At 38.9% G+C, this 23,698-nt stretch overlaps 1 protein-coding gene across 1 annotated transcript in view; it reads left to right on the top strand.

Moving 5' to 3' along the window:
* Positions 1–5,965: 5,965 nt before the first annotated feature.
* Positions 5,966–23,698, top strand: part of DTWD2 (DTW motif tRNA-uridine aminocarboxypropyltransferase 2) — a 105,834-nt gene continuing 88,101 nt past the window's right edge. Inside the window, exon 1 of the mRNA XM_028103684.2 lies at positions 5,966–6,208. Within this exon, the coding sequence (XP_027959485.1) occupies positions 5,991–6,208 (218 nt within the window). The 5' untranslated portion in view covers positions 5,966–5,990. The remainder of the gene's footprint in view (positions 6,209–23,698) is intronic.

Raw genomic sequence — 23,698 nt, 5'->3', positions numbered from 1 at the left:
TTATTTTTTTAAGATTTTATTTATTTATTTGACAGAGAAAGACACAGCAAGAGAAGGAACAAGCGGGGGGAGTGGGAGAGGGAGAAGCACAGGGAGCCGATGCGTGGCTCGATCCCAGAACCCTGGGATCATGACCTGAGCCGAAGGCAGACGCTTAAGGACTCAGCCACCCAGGTGCCCCTCAGGTGCACTTCTTAAATGATGATATCTAATTGGAACATTCCCCCCAGAGGCCATCATATTTCTAGGCTGTAATTCCCTGGAAGGCTGAAAGCAGTTTGGTAGGACCCTAGGTGCAAGTGGAGTTAACCCACATGTCTTTCTAGCCAAATCTAGCTGCAAATAGGGTGCAACTCACATTTTTGCCCAACCTTTTTTGGGGCCACCCAACTTTATGGTTACCAAACCAAATTCTTTAGGATATAAGACAAGCTTGTAGATTTTTATGGTTTCTGGGACCATGGTTCTTAGATGTAAAATAAGCAGGTGTGCTGGAAAGAGGAGTGCTTAATTCTTTGGATTTTAAGGATCCCATTCTATTATCATTTATTATTTTTCTTTCAGCTAAGCCTTTACCTCATGGGCACATTAACAGATACTGACAAGTACCTAGGAAATGGAGCTGTGGACACCAGGAGTTAACAGTTACCCAACCAACATGAGTTCACTCCTCGGGGAGTCAGAAACTGCTCCAAGTTGAACTGTCACAGAAAGGAAATTTTTTTTTGCGGCAGATAAGGAGATCACAGGGAATAATTTCCAAAGCTATGACTCCCTGAGCAAGGGTGGGTGGATTCCTTTTATCTGGGGTTAGGATGAATATTTAGATGGGGAAGCCTGGTCATCCTGTGCAGAGGTGGGCATAAGGTCACACATGTGCCTTAAGGAAACACGCCTATACACTCATTGTATGTTATGCAGATGTCCTCCTCCTTGGGTGGGGATTTATAAGGAGATAAAGGTAGGTCAATCTAGAGATCACAGGTGGACACCCGTGCAGGCGGGAGTCAGGGGTTTGGCTCAAACTGGTCTGAGTGGCCTGGGCTGGCTGGAGATCTTGTTGGGGCAGTTGCTATTGCTGGCAGGGTGGTTTTGCTTTCCATTTGCCTGAGTTAAGGGATAAGCTGGAAAGAAGAGCTTAAGGAAGAATGTGGGACAAAGGTCCTTGAGTGCAAGCAGGTGGGCAGTAAAGGAGAGGACTTGGGGTCCAGCTGGTGACATAACCAAGGAACTAGGGACTGGGGGAAGGATGAACCAGCAGACCTCAAAGAATGGAGACTGTGGGCTGATTTCAAAACCAGTGGAATACTGTACCTGCCCACCAGCAGTTCCCAATGTGGAATCGGAGGACAGAAACGAAGACTGGGGTTTGGGTTACTCGGACTGTGCAGTGGAAGCCCCTGAGGACACCACAAGCAATTCCCAGCATGGACAACACCAGCAGACTCCACTGGGGGAGACTGCAGACTGGAACTGGGGAAAGGACAAAGCCAGCAAACTCCAGTAAATAGGGACAGCAGACTAGAATGCGGGAAGGGACTCCAATGTGGCACTGCAGAATGAACCAGGGCGGAGGGACTGGTGTTCTGTTGGAACCTCCCATCAGTCTAGACTGACCCATTAAGTGGAATGGAAAGCTGATCAGGAGCTTGAATGCAGAGTGAAACTCCAACCAAGAGGGACTCACCAAGGGCCCTTAGAAATGGCGAGAAAGACAGTGAACTCAGATAGGGTCACAGGCCCCATGCCTGTTTCTCATTTCCCTGAATGCTGTTAGAAGTTCGTTTCAGATCCCAATGCTGCCACCCAATCTGTTAAACAAGTCAATTTGAAGATATAATTGGCTTTATTAATCGATTCATGAATCATGCAGCACCCCTATCCTGTGAGTAGATGGGAACTCCAAAGAGCTGAAGAGAAGGAAAGGTTTTTAAAAGCCAGGACAAGGAAGCAAGGAAGTCATAAACAGAAAAAAGGATGATTTTAGGTGAGGTCATCTTCATCTGGGGACAAATGGGTCCTTTTATGTGGATTGGGGGATAGAGAGGGTCCATGTGACAGATGACTTCATTGGTTCTGATCAGAAAATTCCTGACTGACCAGGTAAGAATATATTTCTGGGGAAGGCCCTAACAGTCACCTAATACTGTTAGGCATGAAGCCCCAGTTTGGTGACTTGGCCTAAGTGACACCATTTTGGGCCTGTGGTTTTCTTTTTAACACTATGGAAGAAGGGGCTGGGGAGATTCGAATTGTAGCAGGGACTCAACCTGCCATTACTGGCTCAGAAGTTCAGAACATGCCGCCCCAAACACATGGCACTTTGTCATTTTGACTATTTTGAGTGAAAGGCACCTGAAAGACGGCAAATACAAGAAATACACTGATCTTTCTTCTTTTTCTTAAAAGGAGATATTCATTCCTATATGAAAGATGACCTCTCTATTCCAGGAGGTAAATACATTCTAATCATCAAGGACAGGAAATTAAGATCAAGGGAAGTCTATACAAACTATTCTTGTTAAAATAATTCTGATCTTGCTTCAGCTTGCCCACCTAGTTGAGTCACTTTTCCACAGTTGCCTCTCTTTGTTCAACCTAATGTAGAAGCAAGTTGGTTTCACAACTTCTTTGGGTACTCATCCCTTATGAAGGCTGTCTGGTCATGAAAATCTTCTTTTAAATAAATTTGTATGCTTTTCTCCTGTTGGTCTGTCTTAGGTTGACTGATTTCATTCTCTAAACCGAAGACATTTAGTAAAGGTAACCTTTTGCCTCTCCTACAAGTCAAAAGAATGTGGGTGACCTTAAGAACCTGGGAGGAGCCCTCAGCTGATAGCCAGGAAGAAAATGACAACCACAAGGAACGGAAGCCTGCCAATAACCTGAATGATGAGCAAGGAAAGGGATTCTCCTTTAGAGCCTCCAAAGGATATGCAGCCTTCCACCATATAGATTTTAGCCCTATGATATCTCTATCAGATTTCTAACATACAGATGTGTAAGATAATAAATGTGTATTGTTATAAGGCACAAAATTTATGGTAATCTGTTACAGCATCAATAGAAAGCGAATACAGCAGGAAATGCAGCTTTATCTCATTCATTCATTTACTTATTTATTTAGAGAATAAGTGTGCAGGAGTGGGGAGAAGCAGAGGGGCACAGAGAGGGAGGGAGAGAGAATCCTAAGCAGGCTCCATGTTCAGCCCAGAGCCTGTAGCAGGGCTCAACCCCAAGACCCTGAGATGATGACCCTGAACCAAAATTAAGAGTTGGACGCTCACCTGGCTGGGCCACCCAGGCACCCTATCTTTATTTCATTTAAATCCAAGTTTATCCAAAGTTGGATCTTCATTCTGCTGCCCTGGCAGGGTATTCAATCCCAGACCTAGACATTACTGAGGTTCTTTCCCTTATCAGTGACATTTAAGGTCTCAAGGATCTTACCGTGTGTTGAAACCTCAGGAAGTCCCCTGAAACTTTTCTCATTTGCTACCACTGAGACGCCACTGTTCCTGTCTTCTTGGCCCCAAGTATTCTGGCAGTTACAGCAGGATCTTGATGAGGCTGGAAACTGTTCCTTCCCTCTAGGCATGCATGAAGTCATTCCCTCATTCCTCCTATCTGGATGTTGCCTCATCTCCTGGGAGCCGTGTGGGAGTTGGGGTAGGACTTTGGTTGCCCTCTGTCCCCCTCCCACTTAGGAGAAATTTTTCCTGTAGCAGTTTTTGCTTTTACCCTAGGGCACTTACCAGCCCTAACAACCCCCCCACCCCTCACCCCCCCAGCCTGATATTGTGATGTCTCTAGTGAGTTTTTACCACACACACTCTCCTGAGGCAAACAAGGTTACCTTCTAGGAGTTGGGAGATAAACAATATATAAATTAACATAATAATAGATTATCTTGCAACATTCTTGCACTCATAAATCAGTAGTGTACCTTAAAGGAGCTTCTGCTCCCCTTCTTGATATCTTGACATTTCTCAGATGTTGGATCCTTGACGTCTATTCTGACCTGAGTCTACCCCAGGATGGTGACCTCACATAAAGTAGCAGCTGCTGGGTAGGTGATACATCTCTTTGGGCTTCTCAAGGTCAGAGTTAACAAACCTGGATATTGGGTGAATTTCTTGCTTTCCAGAGGACGGATGACTCTCTTCGCCCAACTCTGGCTGCATCCCTGCTACATGGGAGTTTTCTTTGATTATGGTCAACCTCTGGGAGAAAGGATTTATTAGAGAAGCAAGGATAGAGCAAGAGACCACTTATGTGTCTATGGCAATATCCTATGCAAGAGAGGATGGGGGCTTGAACCAAGGCAGTAGTAGTAGAAGAGATAAATGATTGCATTTTGGATACTTGGAATTGTACAGCCAATAATCTGATTGGGGGGGTTAAAGGGAGAGCCAAATATAAGTAGGCTGTCAGGACTGATTTGCCCTCACATACCTCACAGTTGGAAGGAACTTTAAATGACATAAGAGAACATTTCATGTCTTGAAACTAGAGAAAAGTGTCTAACGGTTGTCACATGAGAATTTAGTTTTGGCAGTTAAAGAATTAGTTCTCCATCCTAAATCTGCAGCCAATATTTCTTTATTTTCTGATTCACCTCTCTTTCTACAGTCTCTGGGTTTTCATTATTTCCCAACTTCAGCTGACCTATGTGTCAGTTTTTTCTCCCATCCTCCATCCATCACCAGGTGGGTCTTTCAGCTTTTTTCTATCTCTTTCTTAGAGTACTCCAAAAGAAATGACTGGTGCTGTTTCCAGCAGAAAAGAATGCAAAATAATTATAAACAATAGCCCTGTATTCTATTCATCAGCTTGGTTTTAAGATGACTGAAAACCTAATATTGAAATAAGCACTTTAAGAAATACAATACTGCTCTTATTTAGTGTTGAATCTGCTTTGTTTTCTGTTTAATCCTTCATGGCTCTGGAATCAAATAATTATGATTGCAAAACTTAAGATAACTGATGAAAACTAAGTTTAATTTTTTGTTTAAATGCTGAACACTGGTAGAAGTAACATAGAGTATTAATAAATGAAAAGCATCAGCGCCCATTTTGGGCAGGTACTATTTCTGCTTTCATTCTAAGGTGGACTTCATTTTGGCTTTTCAAAACACTGCAGGCTACATTGCTGTTATCCAGGAGCTGTAAATACTTGGGCAAAGTAGTTATCTTTCTTTCTTTTCTTTTTTTTTTTTTTTTTTAAGTAGTTATCTTTTTTCTTCCTTTTTTTTTTAACTAGTTATCTTTCGATGGCTTTTTTTCCCCCCTCATCCACAAAATCTCAGTCCTCTGATTGCTTCCTGATCTTAGGGGCCTCAGAAAACCTAAAAACCTTATTTAAGAAACATTTGGTGTCTAGTGTAAAATTACGCTTGATGCCGAGGAAGAATACCAAGATGTAGAAGACACAGGACACAACTCCCTGCCTTTCTAGGGAAGAATCTATATGAAATACTGACCAGCCGCGAATCCAGCTGTCAGTACGTACAAACCTCTCCTTTGCTGGCCTTTAACCATCAAGCACACCGGCGCTGCACCTGCGGTATGCACGCAACCAGTTTAAATCTCAGGGTGCCATCCTAAGGTGGAAAATGCAGAATTCCATTTAATTTTCACTTTTAACGGGGAGACATTAAGGAAGGCACATTCGGGTTTGCTCCCTGAGGTGTCTGCTGGGAGTTTTCCTTTTTTTCCTGTCCCAGAGAGGTTTACCTATTCCCACCCGCTCCCCAGGACAAGCCACACTTTCCTTCTTGGTTCTAGGTCTAACAGCCCACTGAGCACCGACCAATAGGCTCGTGCCGATTTCGCTACGGGGCGGGACCTCGAGCCTGGGCTTCGGGGACCCGCCCCCCGTACGTGGCATGCGTGCGTGACGCCGTGCGGCGCGAGGCGGTTTCTCCAGCGTGTGGCGCCCCCCGGCGGCAGCGAGGACTCAATGTGACAGCGGGACCTGAGCGCCTGCCATGGAGCCGCAGAAAGAGGCGCGAACACCCGGGGACCCCGTCGCGCGGTCGTCTGGGCCCTCGAGGTCTCAGACTCCTAACGACGAGGAGCGGCAGGAGGGCGACACAGCGCCGGCGGAGGCTTCCCTGGGCGCGGAGGCGGACGGCGCCTGTGCGGACGCGCTGTGGGAGCTGCCGGTGGAGCCCGCCGAACGGAGGCCCGAGTGCAGCCGCTGCAGGTGACCGCGGAACGGGGGGCGGGGACTGAGGCCGGCGGCGGCCTTCGGAGGGGGCTGCAGCGCCCCCTGCCGGGAAGGCGGCTGCTCCGGCTCCGCCCAGGGGGAGCGCTGCCTCTGGCGTCGCAGCGTTTGGGTCCGCTGGTGACCTTGGGGATCACTGTGAAATTGCTGTCACAGCCCTTTAGTAAGAAGCCGTTTATCCAAGTTCATGAGTATTTAGCCCGACTTCCTGCAAGATCCCGAGCGTGTCGTGGGATGAGCGGACATGAGTTCGCTGTTGAGAAACTTTAAAGAGTCTAACGGGAGGTAAGGGGTAATGTGGTAATACTTACAGTAATGAGCACTATTATGCTCAAGTGACATAGTCATCTCACAGTAAAAAAAAAAAAAAGTAAAAATAATTAGAGAACAGAGATAATCAATAGTTAAGATGGCCTTTTGCATTCTGAATTGATTCGGAAGTATTTATTGAGCATCTGTACCGTGCCAAGCATATGTATGGTGCTAGGTCATGGGAATGCAGGCATGGATGAAACACATTGTCTCTGCCCTCCTTGGGGCGCTTACAGTCTGATGAAGAGACAGTTTATTAAACAGGCAACAACAGCTAACACTGAACGCTCACAATATGCCCAGTTGTTGCAGTACCTTTCGGGATTACCTCATTGTGCTGGTGTACTTCAGGATGGTGAGGATTGCTTTCCCTGCCTGTTTGCATCTCACGCTGTTTAGATACACGATTCTCTTGACCTTGTGGGTGTTCGGGACCATTTTGCTCGGTTCCTGAAGGTCTCCATCTATCACCTAATTTTCTGTTGCCTTCCACAGTTTTAACCCTTAGATAGCGCGTCTGCTTCCTCACCTGGGAAGAGCTCGGCAGTTTGTCATCACATCCTACACTCCTCTGACAGGGGCTGTCACGAGAGTCACCAGTAACCTCCCTGAGATGAAAACCAGCGGATCCTTTTCTGTTCACTTTTTACTAGACCTCTTGGCAGTATTTTGCATTTGAATACTGACTCCTTTTTTAAAAATTTATTTTTATTATTTTTTAAAGATTTTATTTATTTATTTGAGAGAGAGAGAGAGGAGAGAGTGAGCGAGCGAGAGCACAAGCAGTGTGGAGAGGCAGAGGGAGAAGCAGGCTCCCGGCCGAGCAGGGAGCCCACGGTGGGCCTCCATCCCAGGACCCTGGGATCATGACCTGAGCTGAAGGCAGATGCTCAACCACCTGAGCCACCCAGGCGCCCCTCCCCCCCCTTTAAAAGATTTTATTTATTTGACGGAGAGAGTGAGAGAACACAAGCAGGGGGAGGGAATATACTGACTTCTTGAAACACTGTGTGTCTCTGGCTTCCCTGTGGTTTATCTGACTTGTTTGTCTTAGTCTCCTCTGCCGGTTCGACTCAAACTCTGAATGTTGGGCTTCCTCAGCTCTTGATTCTAGATTCTCTTCCCTTTACAACCCCCACCTTTTCCACAGGTGGCAATGGGTAAATTATCATGGGTAAAATTATCACCTCTACCCCAGTACTTCTAGCCCAGCCCTTTGTCCTCAGCCCCAGACCTATGCTTTCATTTGACCGGTGTTTATCGAATGCCTTGCAAACTCTTTATAATAAAGTGGAATTTGCCCCTGCATAGGCATGTTCAGTCTGTTATTGGCTGCATATTATAAACCAGCAACCAAATATGTAATTACAGAATGGAAAACAAACAACAAACCAGCAGTGAAGCAAAGGAATGGGACACTGTGACAGAAAATCGCAGGATGGTGTCAGGGAAGATTTCTGAGGGGGTAGCATTTATCCTGAGATTTGAAAGATGAGAAGGATCCAGTCTGGAGAAAAGCGTTCTGTGAAGGAAAACAGAAGGACAGACTGGTTTAGTGTGTTTACCACTTGACTACTTGGAGTAGCCTTCCTTGGACATTTTGATCTTTTCCCAGGATTGGCTGCTAAGATCTCAGAGGAAGGTATCTTGAGTGTTAGGATCTTTTTATATCTCCTAAATGTACTATTGAGAGTAGACAATCAATATAGACTTTTGAGGAGGATAAATAATTTGTGTCTAGAAGGGACTGCATATATGAACAGAAGGGGTGTGTGAATACATTTTATTTAAACAAGCTCCCTAAAGGTGTTAGGAGATAACACTTAATGCTGCAAAGGGGTCTCAACAAGATACTGATAGAAAAGTATTTCAAATATAAATCCGAGGCTAAATTATCATGCTAGCTTTGTCATGTAGCTTTTAGTTTATTCAGACCTGCTAATTATAAATGCTCTATATACTTTTTTAAAAAAGCAAACGAGTCTCCTACATTTAGCAACAATTTGTAGTTTTTCTGATCTGCTCCCCCCTCCACTTAATAGACTTTATTTTTAATTTTTATTTATTTATTTATTTATTTTTAAAGATTTTATTTATATCCATGACAAAGATAGAGACAGTGAGAGCAGGAACCAAGCAGGGAGGAGTGGGAAAGGGAGAAGCAGGCTCCCGCTGAGCAGGGAGCCCGATGCGGGGCTCGATCCCAGGACCCTGGGATCATGACCTGAGCTAAAGGCAGACGCTTAGCGACTGAGCCACCCAGGTGCCCCTTAATAGACTTTATTTTTTAGAGAGGTCTTAGATTCACGGCAAAATTGGGTGAAAGGAGAAGAGACCTCCTACATATCCTCTGCCCCCACCTGCTTCCCCCATTATCAGCATCCCCTGCCAGAGTAGCGCATTTGCTAAATTGGATGAACATCATCATAACCTAGTGTCCATAGTTTTACGTTAGGATTTACTCTTGGAATTGTTTTGCTTTTGGATTACTTTATAATAATATGTATCTCCACTATTATAGTATAGTATGGAGGATTTTCACTGTCCTAAAAATTCTCTTTGCTCTGCCTTTCATCCCTCCTTATACCCTAACCTAATCTGCTTTTAAAAAAATAAAAATGACTTGGATTTTAGCTTGTTTTCAGTTACATTTAGTTGGTATTTTAGGATTATGATTCATTCTGACATTTCTTCACTTTGCATTTTCTAGTGAAATTTTGTACCTTTTAAAAGCTCTTCTCCCCCTTGGCATAGTATGCATTTTATTTATTTTAATTGGTTAGATTACAGTTCTAGAAATATGGAGAGTATTTAGGTGTTATTAGTAAAATATAAGCTAATTGATGGGTCTTTATATTTTATTTCATTAAGCTTTGGGGGTTTTACTAGTTTCGTGGGTGAACTTATCTACACTTACGCTTATAATAGCTTTTAAAACTAAAATGCTTTCTTAGATTTGAGTGATCAACAAGTTATAATTATTTGGCCATTTACTTAAAACAGTATTCATTTCTCTAAACATATTATTATAATTGTCATCGCCTAGGGAGTTCCAAAAATTGGTTTTATTCAGGCAGTACAAACTCAATTTAACTTCAGAGCAGAATCTTACTAGTTGTAAATACAAGATTTCTTAAACATGAACAGGATATTCTTTTAAAAGATCCCAAACTAATTTATTATTGCTAGATACTTATTTTATTAGGAGTGTGTTCCTGTGAAGGGAACAGGATTTACAGAGGTACAGTGTATAGAGAAGAGTATATTTGGAGAGCTTGGTGGAAAGGAGGGAGAGGAGAGAGAGCTGGAGAGATTAGTAGTGGTTGCGTTGGGAAGGGCCATGTAAGCTATTTTAAGGAGGTTAAGAGGAATTCAGCGTAATGTACTTGCATCCAACAAACCAAGCACTGGAATATTTTTTTATTTGGATCGTTGTCACAAGTGTGACTTCATTAGGTGACTTGTAGCTGTAATAATTTATATTCAATTTTATTAAAAGTTGCAGACTTGTGATTTGGTGGTAAAAGTCTTGACTGGGAATAGTTGGAACCTCATTCTAGTAAAGATGCTAGGCGTCTTAATTATACTCTTATATCTTCTACAGATACTGCCATGAGCCTGAGGATAGAAACCTGAGAGTTAGAAACCAGTGGCAAATCATTGGTCCTTAGGATAATGGAATAATGTTAAAGCATAGGGTGTTTTTTAATTGAGGGAGGGAAACAGCAGCAAAGGGCATGCACACAGACTGACACAGATAAGCCATGAGACAGAATTTTTTTCTCTCTCCAATGCTTTCTTCTCCCCAAAGTACAAAACTGTAAGGTTTATAATATACCACACTAGTATATTTAGCACTCATTTAATTACGTGCTGACCATGTGCAGGTTACCTACCAGGCCTAGGTATTTTATATGCAAGATTTTATTTATTTCTCATAACAACAATTCTAGAGTTACATTGTTAGCTTTTATTTTTTATTTAAAAACATTTTTTAAAGTTTTTTATTTATTTGCCTAATCTCTGCACCCCATGTGGGACTTGAACTCATGACCCTGAGATCAAGAGTCACAGCTCTGACTGAGCTGGCCAGGTGCCCCTGTATTGTTAGGTATTAAATGATGAGGAGATGCAACATCCAAAAAACAAATAATTAGATTAAAATGGGCAGAGGACCTAAATAGATATTTTTTCACAGAAGACATACAAATGGTCAACGCACACATGAAAAGATGATCACTCGTCATCACTCATCATCAGGGAAATACAAGTCAAAAACCACAATGAGACATTACTTTACACCCTTCAGAAGGGCTAGGATCAAAAAGTCAAGAAATAGCAAGTATTGGTGAGGATGTGGAGACAAGGAACCCTCGTGCACTGCTGGTAGGAATGTAAATTGGTGTAGGCACTGTGGAAAACAGTATGGACGTTCCTCAAAAAATTAATAATAGAAACACCATGTGATCCACTAATTCCACTACTTGATTTTTACCCAAAGGAAATGAAAACACTAATTTGAAAATATATATGCACCCTTGTGTCTATTGCAGCATTATTTACAATTGCCAAGTTTTGGAAATAATCTAAGGATCTATCTATAGATAAATGGATAGAGGATGTGTGGTGTGTGTATATGTTTATATATATATATATATATATACGTATATAGCGGAATATTGTAATATGTTTTTATATATATGTAAAATAGAATATTACTTGACCAAAAAAAGTGTGAGATTTTGCCATTTGCAACTACATGCATGGCCCTAGAGGCTATAATGGCAAGTGAAATAAATCAGACAGAAAGACAAATACCATATGATGTCACTTAGATGTGGAATCTAAGAAACAGAACAAGTGGATGAAGAGACAAACAGAAAGCCCCAGACTCTTAAATACAGAGAACAAACTGGGGTTGCCAGATGGGAGGTGAGGGGGGAATGGGTGAAATAGGTGAAGGGGGACTAAGAGGTACAAACTTCCAGTTGTAAAATAAATAAGTCATAGGGTTGAGAAGTACAGCATAGAAAATATAGTTGATGATATAATAATGTTGCACAGTGACAGGTGGTGACTACACTTATCACAGTGAGCATGGAGTAGTGTACAGCATTGTTGGATCATTATGTTGTACACCTGAAACCAGTATAACACTGTGAGTTATGCTTCGTTAAAACCAAAAAATAAATGATGAGGAGGTAGAGGTAGCAAGCAAGTAGTGGAGTTGGGTCTGCAGCTCCAGCCCACCTGGCTCCATGTGTGCAGAAGATGCCTTAGGATTTTGTTGGCAGAGTAGATGTAGTTACTAGTTCATGTCGAACCACCAAGGCGGCAAGAGTAGCTCTGATTTTCATTCTATCTATCATCTATCTATCGTATATCTGTCTGTCTGTCTGTCTGTCTATCTATCTATCTATCTATCTATCATCTATCTATTTTTAAAGTAGGCTCCACACGCGACATGGGGCTTGAACTCACACCCCTCAGATCAGGAGTCTCATGCTGTACCGACTGAGTTGGCCAGGTGCCCTGATTTTCATATTTTTAAAATCGAAGTATGTTTACTTCAAGCTTAGTAACAAGATGCCCGAGCTTTAGTATTCTCTAGCTCCTTTTCTTAAAAAAAAAAGAAAAAAAAAGATGTAATTTACATATAACATTATGTAAGTTTAAGGTATACAGTGTGTGGATTTGATACGTTTATAAAGTGCTGTATGATTAGCACTGGTAGTATTAGCTTTGGTCGCATAACTATCCTATCTTTTTTTCTGGTGAGAAGATTTAAGATCTAGTCTCTTAGAAAATTTGAAGTGTTCCAGGTTTATACCTTTTAACAACATCTAGCTCCTTTGTTCCACATCTTAACTTTTCCTTTTTCTTTAGGTTTGTGTTTTCTGGAGAAACAAATGGTGGGGATAAAATCATGACAGAGGGAAGGAAGGGAAACTGCAAGTGTTTAAGAAGAATGCAAGAGCCACACACTGGCAGCCAACAGATGTTTTGTTTTGAATTAATATTTTACATTTTTTAATTAGTTCTAACAGTTAAAAGTCAAGATGTTTTATATAAAAATGCAGATTTCTGGCTTTTGTGAGAATAGGAAGATGTAGCAGCTCAGGGACCACCTTCTGGAGCAGTAGTTGGTTGAGCTGAGCATTGGTGATGATGTTGGGTTGGGTGTGATCTGTTTAGGGTACCATAGCTCCTAGCTATTCCTGCTTGATTCATTCTTATTAACTTCCTGCCCCTTGTAGGCATTTGCTTTTTGATTCTAGGTCTCATGTACACCATTATGGCTAGTCTGCTTAAGCAGCAGGGTAAGTCAGCCTACAAGTATGGTAGGTACAAGTGAAAAATGGTGATTCCCAAGGCAGTTAGTTTAGAATATATTAAGAGTGTTGAATTGGTATCAACCCTTAGGTTTAGAAAACAAACTACTTCGGTAAATTTAAAATCAACTAGATTCTTGATGATGAGTTTTAGAGTAAAAACTTAGATAATTTGAAAATTTAATTCCTTGTTCTTATCAAAAGTATCATATTCCCAAGAGAAAAGTATTAAGTTAATTTGTTCTTTCCTGTTAGTATAGAAAATATGTTTATTCTTTGAAGTCATTCATTTGTAATATATGTGGAAAACTAACTGATTTACAAATTACTGTGCAGGCTAATCTTATGTTCAAAGTTGAGCAAAGATGATATATGTCAAGAGGGAATTTTTTTTCTTAATCTTAATTAAGTCTCTCCAAAGAGGAGTGACCAATTTTAAAAAGCACATTAGAGCTTTCCAAAGGTTTGATTTATTTTCCCCAAGAAAAATAAGAATTATGTCATTAACCTCTGATGGATAGAAGTTTTCTTCAAAGAACATCAAAGCACATTAATTTTTAAAGTACATTTGCCCAAAATTAATAATTCATTTTTCTGTTCGTGCTTATATATAGAGAGAAAATATTCAGAAATAGTCTAGTCTAAAATTTGGTATTATTTAAAAAGGGCTCACAGGTTACAAAGTGTTCTTACGTGTGCATTTTTATTTAATACATGAGAGACAACTTTGTGATTTAAATAGTTATTCCTTTTTATAGACTCTCAGGGTGAGGGGACTAGTAAGAGGCAGACTGCTTTAGCTTTCAAACCTCTGTTACTGCACCACATAATAGAGGATGGTATTGAAGTTAACAGTATGACTACTCTTGTTTTCCTGCTACATGTAATAAATACTTCCAGTGAGATGTTTCTTTGTGGGTTTCGAATCCATAGATTCTTTTCTTTTTCCTTTTCCTTGGCTATTGTTAGTTATTTTGGGATGAGGGCTTTTTAATTCCTGTCTTTTTTAAGGTTGAGCTTTTATTTCTTGAATCCTTTACCTGGCTAAGGTCAACTTCTTATTTCTGTTGGTAAGTCCTCATTTTTCAGTCAGAAAGGTAATTTTTTTTAAAGATTTTATTTATTTATTTGAGAGAGAGAATGAGAGAGAGAGCACATGATAGGGGGGAGGGTCAGAGGGAGAAGCAGACTCTCCGCTGAGCAGGGAGCCCGATGCGGGACTCGATCCCGGGACTCCAGGATCATGACCTGAGCCGAAGGCAGTCGCTTAGCCAACTGAGCCACCCAGGCGCCCAGAAAGGCAAATTTGAAGACATTACTGATAGGAATTTATTTTGTTTTCTCCTGCTGAGTTTTTTGTTTTTTGCTTGTCTTTTGGTTTTCTCTACTGGAAGCCTCATGGGAAATCTGGGGAAAAAGGCAGCGGTGAAATGAAGAAGTCTTCCAGAGTTACTCAGGAAAAAAAAATGGAAAGATAAAGAGTGAGTCTCAGGACTTTGCAAAGGTTGAGAGGGATTAACCTGTGGGAGAAATATCTGACCTGTTTGTCTATGTAGACATGTTACTTGGCAGGCTGCTCCATGTGCGTCCCTCCTTCCTTCCTTCCTTGCTCCCTACCCTCCTTCCCTCCTTCCTTTCTTTCTTTCATTTTTCTTTAAATTGTGCTAATATATACATAACATAATATTTAAAATTTTAATAGTTATTAACTGTGTAACGCAGCATCATGAAATACATTCATAATGTATAACCATCACTACTATCTATACACCAGACTTTTTCATCATCTTTGGCATTAACTCTGTACCCAGTAAAATAATCACTTGCCATCCCCCATCCCCCGCTGCCCAGCCCCTGGTAACTTCTCCTCCACTTTCTATTTCTATGACTTTGCTTATTCCAGATCCTTCATAAAACATACAGTATTTATCCTTCTGTTTCTAACATTTCACTTAGAATAATGTTTTCACGTTCCATCCATGTTGTAGCATATCAGAATTTCTTTCCTTTTTAGGGCTGAATTGTATGTATATATCACTTTTGTTTATCCATTATTCATTTTCTTTGCTTATCTATTATCCATTCACTTGTTGATGGACACCTGTGAATAGTGCTGCTATGAACATTGGTACGCCTGTGTCTGTTCTAGTTCCTGTTTTTAATTTTTGGGGGGTGTATTCCTAGGAGTGGAATTTCTGGGTCATATGGTAGTTCTCTGTTTGCCTTTCTGAGGAATTTCCAGACTGTTTTCCAACTCCTTTTCGTCAGAGGTCATTAGATTTCTAACATCTGGGTGTGCTGATGATATTCCTTTCCTGGAGACTTTCCATGCTTGTATTTCAGGTAAAGAATGGAGTCCAGGCTCCAATGTGGTTTCCAAAGCTTTGTGCGTCTCTTCCTCCACTATGCCCTTCCCATACCCTCTTCTCCAGCTTCCTGGATCTAGTCCCCCAAAACAGGTGCTTTTTATGTTCTGCTTTATGCTTTTGTTCTGTTATTCCCTTTGTATTAAATGCTCTTTCCTTATGCCTGCTGTCTGAGATGCTACTCTGTTTCAGGGTCCAGCTCAAATACTGTCTTTTTTTTACATTTTTAAAATTTTACTGTGTTATGTTAATCACCATATAATCATCATTAGTTTTTGATGCAGTGTTCCATGATTCATTATTTGTGTATAACACCCAGTGCTCCATTCAGTACGTGCCCTCCTTAATACCCATTGCCTGTCTTCTAAGTTAGAATTGTTTGTTCTTTTGACTTCTGTCTGTTTTCTCTGTGGTCCTAGGAGCTTCCTGTGGCTTGGCCTTTTCTTGCTTCTTGTGTCTTTAACCATATATCCTTCATTACTTGTAGACATTTTGTATTGGAGAATTTAAAAAAATGTTTTGGTTTTCACCTTTTGCTTTTTGGTCGTCTCTTTCAGACTCTTAGGTTTATTTGTTTATCACCAAGTGTTTTAATGCTAGTGCGAGGCCTTCTGGGACTGGGAAAGCTAGGTCGAATTATGTGGTAAAACTTTTCATTGATCATTCAATGCTTATATGGGATCCACAAATGGTGTGCATTTTGGAATTAGAACTGGGTTCAAGCCCCAACTCTCTTTTTTCGAGAAAGCTACTTGACCTCTCTAAGTCTTGCTTTCACGACCTGTAAATTAGAACAGTAATACTACCTGTCTTTGACAGGGTTTTGAGATTGAATGAAGGCATTCAGCGTAGTGCCTGTAACTTAAAAGTGTGCAATTAACAATAAATTCTTTCTCCTTATGGGGTGCCTGGTGGCTCAGTCAATTGAGAGTTCAACTCTTGATTTCAGCTCAGGTCCTGATCTCAGACTTCTGAGACTGAGCCATGGGTTGTGCTCTGTGCTCAGCTTGGAGTCTGTTTGAGATTCTCCCTCTCCCTCTGTCCTTCCCCCTGGTCATGCGTGCATGTGTGCGTGCATGCATCCTCTCTCATATTATAAATCTTTTTTTTAAGGTTTTATTTATTTATTTGACAGAGACACAGCGAGAGAGGGAACACAAGCAGGGGGAGTGGCAGAGGGAGAAGCCGGCTTCCCGCCGAGCAGGGAGCCCGATGCGGGGCTTGATCCCAGGACCCTGGGATCATGACCCGAGCCAACGCTCAACGACTGAGCCACCCAGGCGCCCCTCAAATTATAAATCTTAAAAAAATAATTCTTCCTCTTTACCTTTTCCTCTGTTTTCTTTCTTTTTCTTCCTTCTCCTTCCCCCTTTTCCCTCTTCTTCCCCTCTTTTCCTCTTTCTTTTCCTCCTCCATGAAATATCATTATTATTATTTATGAAATCGGTCTGTTTTGCTATTAACTTTTTCCATGTTAGAGTAGTTTTTCTAGATTCAGAGATTAAGGGCAAGTAAATAATTTTACATGTGTTGTGCTGTAGGTCACCGTAAATAAATTGCCTCATGATGGAGATTTTTGTAATCCTGGGGCTTTCAAAAGTATTCATTTTCCAGCTACAAATAAATGTTACATTGATGACAAACACTTTTTTAGGTACATCAAAATCAGTGGCTTATTCCATAGCATTACTATAGTCTCTTAAGTATTTAAGTATTATCAAATTAAACCTTATATTTTCTTTTATATCAAAGAAAATTCTCAGGTCTCTTTTGAGAATTTATACAAAATTATGTATAAATTTATATAAAATTAGGAGGAATACTTCCTTATTGAATCAGCTGTATAAAAATCTGTATTTTTAAATACAGTTTCTTTTTAATTTTACTACGTTATGTTAATCACCATACAGTACATCATTAGTTTTTGATGTAATGTTCCATGATTCATTGTTTGCGTATAGGGAAAGGAGAGGAAAGAATAAACAAATTGAAAATGTTTCCTAGTAACATGGTCTCTTAATTCTATGCTATTCTTTGTAAAATATCTATAATGAGGACAGCTGGCCCTTGGGACCACTTTAGTGTTTGACTCCTTCCTCGTCAGGATGGACATTCATGCAGTTGTCTTTCCTTGGCTAGTGGATAAGAAACAGAATTCTGTTACACACAGACTTTGAGGCTTACTTTGCTAAATCATGTGGATATTCATTGTTCATTCATTCATTATATGTTCAATATCCAGTTTCCAATAAATGCATAGCTTGGGTTATAGGAAATGATTGAGAGATTGTTTCCTCTAAAATTTGTAGTGAACTGAGTGTGAGAGCAAATATGCCTAAGTAATATTTAAGACAAATTATGAAAGTATAACATAAAAATTTGCAGAGGAAAGAGTGACTCAGTTTGCTACTAAGAAAGATGTTTTGCTATTTTTTGTAAATTTTTATATTTCTATAGAAGAGGAGAAAGTAGAAAGTAAATAATAGGATATCTGAATATAGATGATTACCTTATGATTACTTAAGATTCTCAGTCTTAGTTGATCTGTCACTTTGTCATTGTGTTTTTGTAGGGGTTTTACATAGCTGTTCTATATAGTCATTTCTCTGGACACAAGACTTTGTTGTCCAGGCATTTGGCTCCTCTTGAAGCTTCTTTAATTGTGATAAAATTTACTAAAAATTTTCTTGATTATAGTTTCTGTAGTTGGAACAAGCTTATTTCTAGGCCAGTGATTCCTCAATTATTTTGATTACATATCACAGTTAAAAAATTTGGATGAAATTCTAGCAGATAGACATATTTATCTATGTTTATTTGTATTTATTATATACTAATGTATGATGTGCCCCATAAAACATATAACACACACAAAGATTTTAAAGAGGAAGAGGCAATCGTGAAATAAACCATTTAAAAATGTTTTGCTTACTGTGATGGAATCATGCTGCCATTATCCATTATTTTGAGGCATAATACATATGTATGGTGAAGTTCATTGTTAGAGACAGTAAGATGTGAATCCACAGTTCAACTAATCTTTATACTGTTTTTTAAAGTTACTGTTGTAAACTAAAAAAATAGAACAGATTAATGAAACCAGGAGCTGGTTCTTTGAAAAGAATGTATAGTCAAGTGGGAAATATTTCCAGGATGCAAGTGTGGTTCAATATTTGCAAATCAATTAGTGTAATATAGTACATCAATAAGAGAAAGGATAAAACCACATGATCATCTCATTAAATGCAGAAAAAGCATGTGACAAAGTACAATATCCATTCATGATAAAACCCCTCAACAAAGTAGGTTTAGAAGGAACATAACTGAACATAACAAAGGCCTTATATGAAAAACCCACAGCTAACATAGTCAATGGGGAAAAACTGAGAGCTTTTCCCGTAAGGTCAGGAACAGGGCAAAGATGTCCATTTTCACAACTGTTAATTCAGCATAATACTGGAAGTCCAAGCCATAGCAATCAGATAAGAGAAAGAAATTAAAGGCATCCACATTGGTGAGGAAGAAGTAAAACTTTCACTCTTTGCAGATGACATGATACTATAAAGACTCCACCAAAAAAAGTAAAACTTTCACTCTTTGCAGATGACATGATATCTAAAGACTCCACCAAAAAAACTGCTAGAACTAATAAATGAATTCAGTAAAGTCATATGATACAAAAGCAATGTACAAAAATGTTGCATTTCTATACACTAATAATAAAAGAGAAATTAAGAAAACAATCCCATTTACAACTGTATCAAACACTGATGAAAGAAATTGAAGACAACACAAAGAACTGGATTCCATGCTCATGGATTTGAAGCACAAATTTTGTTAAAATGTCTATACTACCCAAAGCAATGTACAGATTTAATGCAGTCCCTATCAAAATACCAACAGCATTTTTCACAGAACTAGAACAAACAATTCTAAAATTTGTATGGATCACAAAAGACCCTGAATAGGTAAAGCAATCTTAAAAAAAAAAAAATTGGAGGTATCACAATTCCAGACTTCAGGTTATAATACAAGGCTGTAGTAATCAAAGCAGTATGGCCTTGGCATAGAAATAGACACATAGATTAATGGAACAGAATAGAAAACCTAGAAATAAATCAACAATTATTTGGTCAATTAATCTTCAACAAAGGAGGAAGTATATATATTGAGAAAAAAGAGTATCTTCAGCAAATGGTGTTGGGAAAACTGGACAGCTTCATGCAAAAGAATGAAACTGGACCGCTTTCTTATACCACACACAAAAATAAGCTCAAAAAGGGTTAAAAACCTAAATGTGACACCTGAAACCATAAAAAGCCTACAGGAGAGCATAGGCAGTAATTTCTCTGACATTAGCTAATTCAGTATTTGTCTAGATATGTCTCCTGAGGCAAGGGAAATAAAAGGAAAAACTGTTTGGACTACATCAAAATAAAAAGCTCTTGCACAGTGAAGGAAACAGTCAACAAAACTAAAAGGCAACCTATTGAAGGGGAATAAATATTTGCAAATGACATATCTGATTACAGGGTTAGTATCTAAAATATATAAAGAACTGATACAACTCAATACCTAAACAAATAATCCAATTAAAAAATAGGCAGAAGACACGAACAGACATTTCTCCAAAGAAGACCTCCAAATGGCCAACAGACCCATGAAAACATGCTCAACATCACTTATCAGGGAAATAAAAATCAAAATTATGAAGCTATATCACCTCATATCTGTGAGAATGACTAAAATAAAAAACACCAGAAACGACATGTATAGGTGAGGATGTGGAGAAAAAGAACTCTCTTACACTGTTGGTGGGAAGGCAAACTGGTGCAGCCCTCAGTATGAGGGTTCCTCAGAAAGTTAAAAATAGTACTACCCTACCATCCAGTAATTGTACTACTAGGTATTTACCCCCCAAATACAAAAACACTAAGAGATTGAAGAGATACCTGTGTTTATTGTGGTATTATCTGCAATAGCGAAGTTATGGAAGCAGCCCAACTGTCCATCAATAGATGAATGGTTAAGGAAGATACATGGGATATTACTCAGCCATAATAAGAATGAAATCTTGCCGTTTGCAACAACATGGGTGGAGCTAGAGAGTAATATGCTAAGCGAAATAAGTCAGTCAGAGAAAGACAAATACCCTATAATTTCACTCATGTGGAATTTAAGAAACAAAATAAATGAGCAAAGGGAAAAAAGAAGAGAGACAAACCAAGAAACAGACTTAGCTGTAGAGAACAAACTGATGGTTACCAGACCGGGGCAGTGCAGGGGTGGGGGAATGGGTGAAATAGGTGAAGGGGATTATAGAGTACGTTTATCATAATGAACAGTGAGTGATGTGTAGAATTGTGGAATCACTCTATTGTACACCTAAAATTAAGATAACACTGTATGTTAACTATAGTGGAATTACAATGAAAAACCTAATTAAAAAAATGTTATCGTCATATCAGATTTGATTTCTTAACTCTGATGAAATATTTGAACTAAGAATAGGTCAGAAACAGCTCTGCCATAAACTTACTCATTTGTGATTGTGTAATTAGAACTTCTTCAACAGATTCTTTACAAGGGTACATAGTTTCTTTGTGGGTGCCATTGTTAACACTCCATGTTATGGAATGCCTCTTTTTCTATCAGGATATCACATATCCTCACACATTACCATATGACATATCAGCCCAAGGAGGGAGTGTTATTCCATATAATAAATATTAGTAATGCTTAATTCAAAGTAGAAGTGGTAATGACCCATTGGTTCATTTTACTTAATCCACTTTGGGAATCACTGCTGTAGACATGCCCTCTGGGGCACAGCTTTCTGGAAAGTCTCATCTAAAGATATTCTCTTTATGGAGTTGCTTTCTGTCTTCTAACAGTGATTTTTTTTTTTTTTTAGTGATTTTTTTTTTCTTTTTAAGCTTAGCCTTCCTCTACTCCCAGAAGAAGTTATAAAACAAGGTAGTGATAAAAGCAACCTTGGCAAATACGAGAGTGTCATTGTTAGATATACTTGAAGTAGTCAGACATGGTAGATATTATCTGTTTTTATTCCCTTTAGGACATGAAAATTTACTTAACATTGTATTTATTATATAACAATTTTATTATAATATATTAATAATGAAGAGCTGTTTCTTCTTTCATTGCTTATATTGAATATGGTTTAAGAAATTTAAAAATTATTTTATAGCTTATTTAAGTTTCTTTAAAATGACAGTAGAGGGCACTGTGGTATTTAGTTTTTCAAAGCCTATTTTAAAATTAGAAATTGTAGGCATTTTTATGTGTAATGCAGTCTGTCTATTCAACTAATCTATTGAAAAGCTATGAAACTCTTTGTTCTTTGCTTTTTCACTCCATTGGGACTGTAAAACTTTTGTTGACTACTAGGAAATTTGAGGTGCACTATTTTTCTGGGTTCTACGTTTGCCTTTGTTTAGTGGATGAAAGAAATCCTTTAAAAATAGTAATTCTTGTAAATCTATTCACTAATTTTTAAAGTTTGCCTATGTGAGACTTACTTGATTAAAATCAGTACTATGAGAAAATAGCTTTTAGTGAATATTACATAAGAATTTAATTAAACTTTTGAAAGACGTTTTTTGTAAGTCCTAGCATCTCTACTTCTATGTCAGATATAATTTTATTTGCCTACAGCCTGTCAGAGATAGCATGCCCAGAGTGACAGATTACCCTTGTATTACAGCATTCACCGAGGAAGCCAGTCAATCTTAGTCTGACAGGAAACCTACATATTTATTCCTACATCCTTAACGAGAAAAGAAGAAAAGGTTATTTCATAACATTTCCTCAGGGAAATTATTTGAAAATTCCATTTATATTTTAAGACTGTAATTAACCTTAATTGGGTTGTATAGATTTTAAAGAAAATAAATCCCAATGATGGAAAACAGTATTTGTAATACATTTGCAGTGCATTGTAAATTTTCTCTCTTCTACATTTACAAAGCATTGCCAAGATAGAAGAGAGAAAAATCTCAACTCCTACTTTGGTCATTCTATTATAAATTAGCTGAAAACTACTAGGCATTTATGATTATATTTTTATAACCTTTGCCTACAATTCAGGAGTTATTCTCCAGAACCTACTTGGTGTGTTATCAGTTTTATGAAGGAGGACACCAAAAACCTGTGATGTGCTCAAGATGACATAGCAAGATAATGAATGACCTTGTCAGTGACATATCTTAATAGTTATTAAGCTTATACCCAATTGACCTATACCCAATTGACCAGTTGATATTTCTTCAGGTATTAATATTTGTTCTTCAGATCTACATAAATTCTAGAAGTAGCTTGGTTTTTATTTTATTTATTTTTTAAGATTTTACCTGTTAAGTAATCTCTCTACCCAATAGGGGGCTTGAACTCATAACCCGGAGATTAAGAGTTGCATGCTGTACTGAGTCAGCCAGGCATCCTTTGGATTTTTTTTTTTTTTTAAGATTTTATTATTTATTTATTTATTTAAGGGAGTGAGAGAGAGTGCATGAATGCTGGGGAGGGGTAGAGGGAGGGGGAGAAGCAGACTGCCCTCTGAGCAGGGAGCCCAATGCGGGACTTGATCCCCAGACCCTGGGATCATGACCTGAGCTGAAGGCAGACGCTTAACTGACTGAGCCACCCTGGCGCCCCAGGCACCCCTTGATTTTTATTTCAAAATGAATGTTTACTATTATAAATAGTTTTGATGTGTAGTTATTTGGTATCTATTTTCCTACCAACTGTAATAGTTCATAGGAAGCAAGGAACTTTTAAAAAATTCCTTCTGGCACAGACAGAACAAATAAGCTCCATGAGGGCAGGAATTTTGTCTGTTTCATTGTCCCAAGTGCCTAATGTCTGGCACATGGTTAGGTGTATAGTAACTATTTGAAGAAAAATTTGTTGAATTTATAAATTATTTAACCCATTATCAATTTGAAATATTTAAACCTTCTGGAGTTAAGTTTGGTTGTAGGGAGACTTTTTTGTTCTTTGGAAGAGGTTTTAGAAGGACAACAGGTACTCTGCTACTTATCCAATGGTTTAGTAAGAGATGGTTTAACCCTTGGACAGCAAGGCACCAGCACAATATGTGCAGATCATGGCGGAGGAGGAAATTATGAGCAAAATTGCCATTAAAGTAACAAATAAGCACAAATTTATGTTTAGCAAGTTATAAAGTAACTTGCTAAACATAAAGTTGATGAATTGGAATGCAAAGTGTTTTAAAGAACTGTAGTTTTATTAGTTTGAGCTAATTGGAATTAGAATTAGGTTAATAAAGGGGACATGCTTTAAAATAAATAGGTAATGATGTTTTATGAGCCTGTCAAGGTAGAAGCCAAAACAATTAGTTTTAGCTTAAATCATAGTTATGGTGTTTACACGTAAAATGCTGTTTTTTTTAAATAAATATTTTCTTCAGTAAATATTTT

The sequence above is a fragment of the Eumetopias jubatus genome, unplaced genomic scaffold (genome assembly GCF_037043125.1).
Source record: "Eumetopias jubatus isolate StellerSeaLion01/CBP00866 unplaced genomic scaffold, mEumJub1_p1.0 scaffold_5, whole genome shotgun sequence".
NCBI lineage: Eukaryota > Metazoa > Chordata > Mammalia > Carnivora > Otariidae > Eumetopias > Eumetopias jubatus.
The sequence above is the reverse complement of the archived record's forward strand: the minus strand, read 5'-3'. Positions and strand labels throughout refer to the sequence as shown.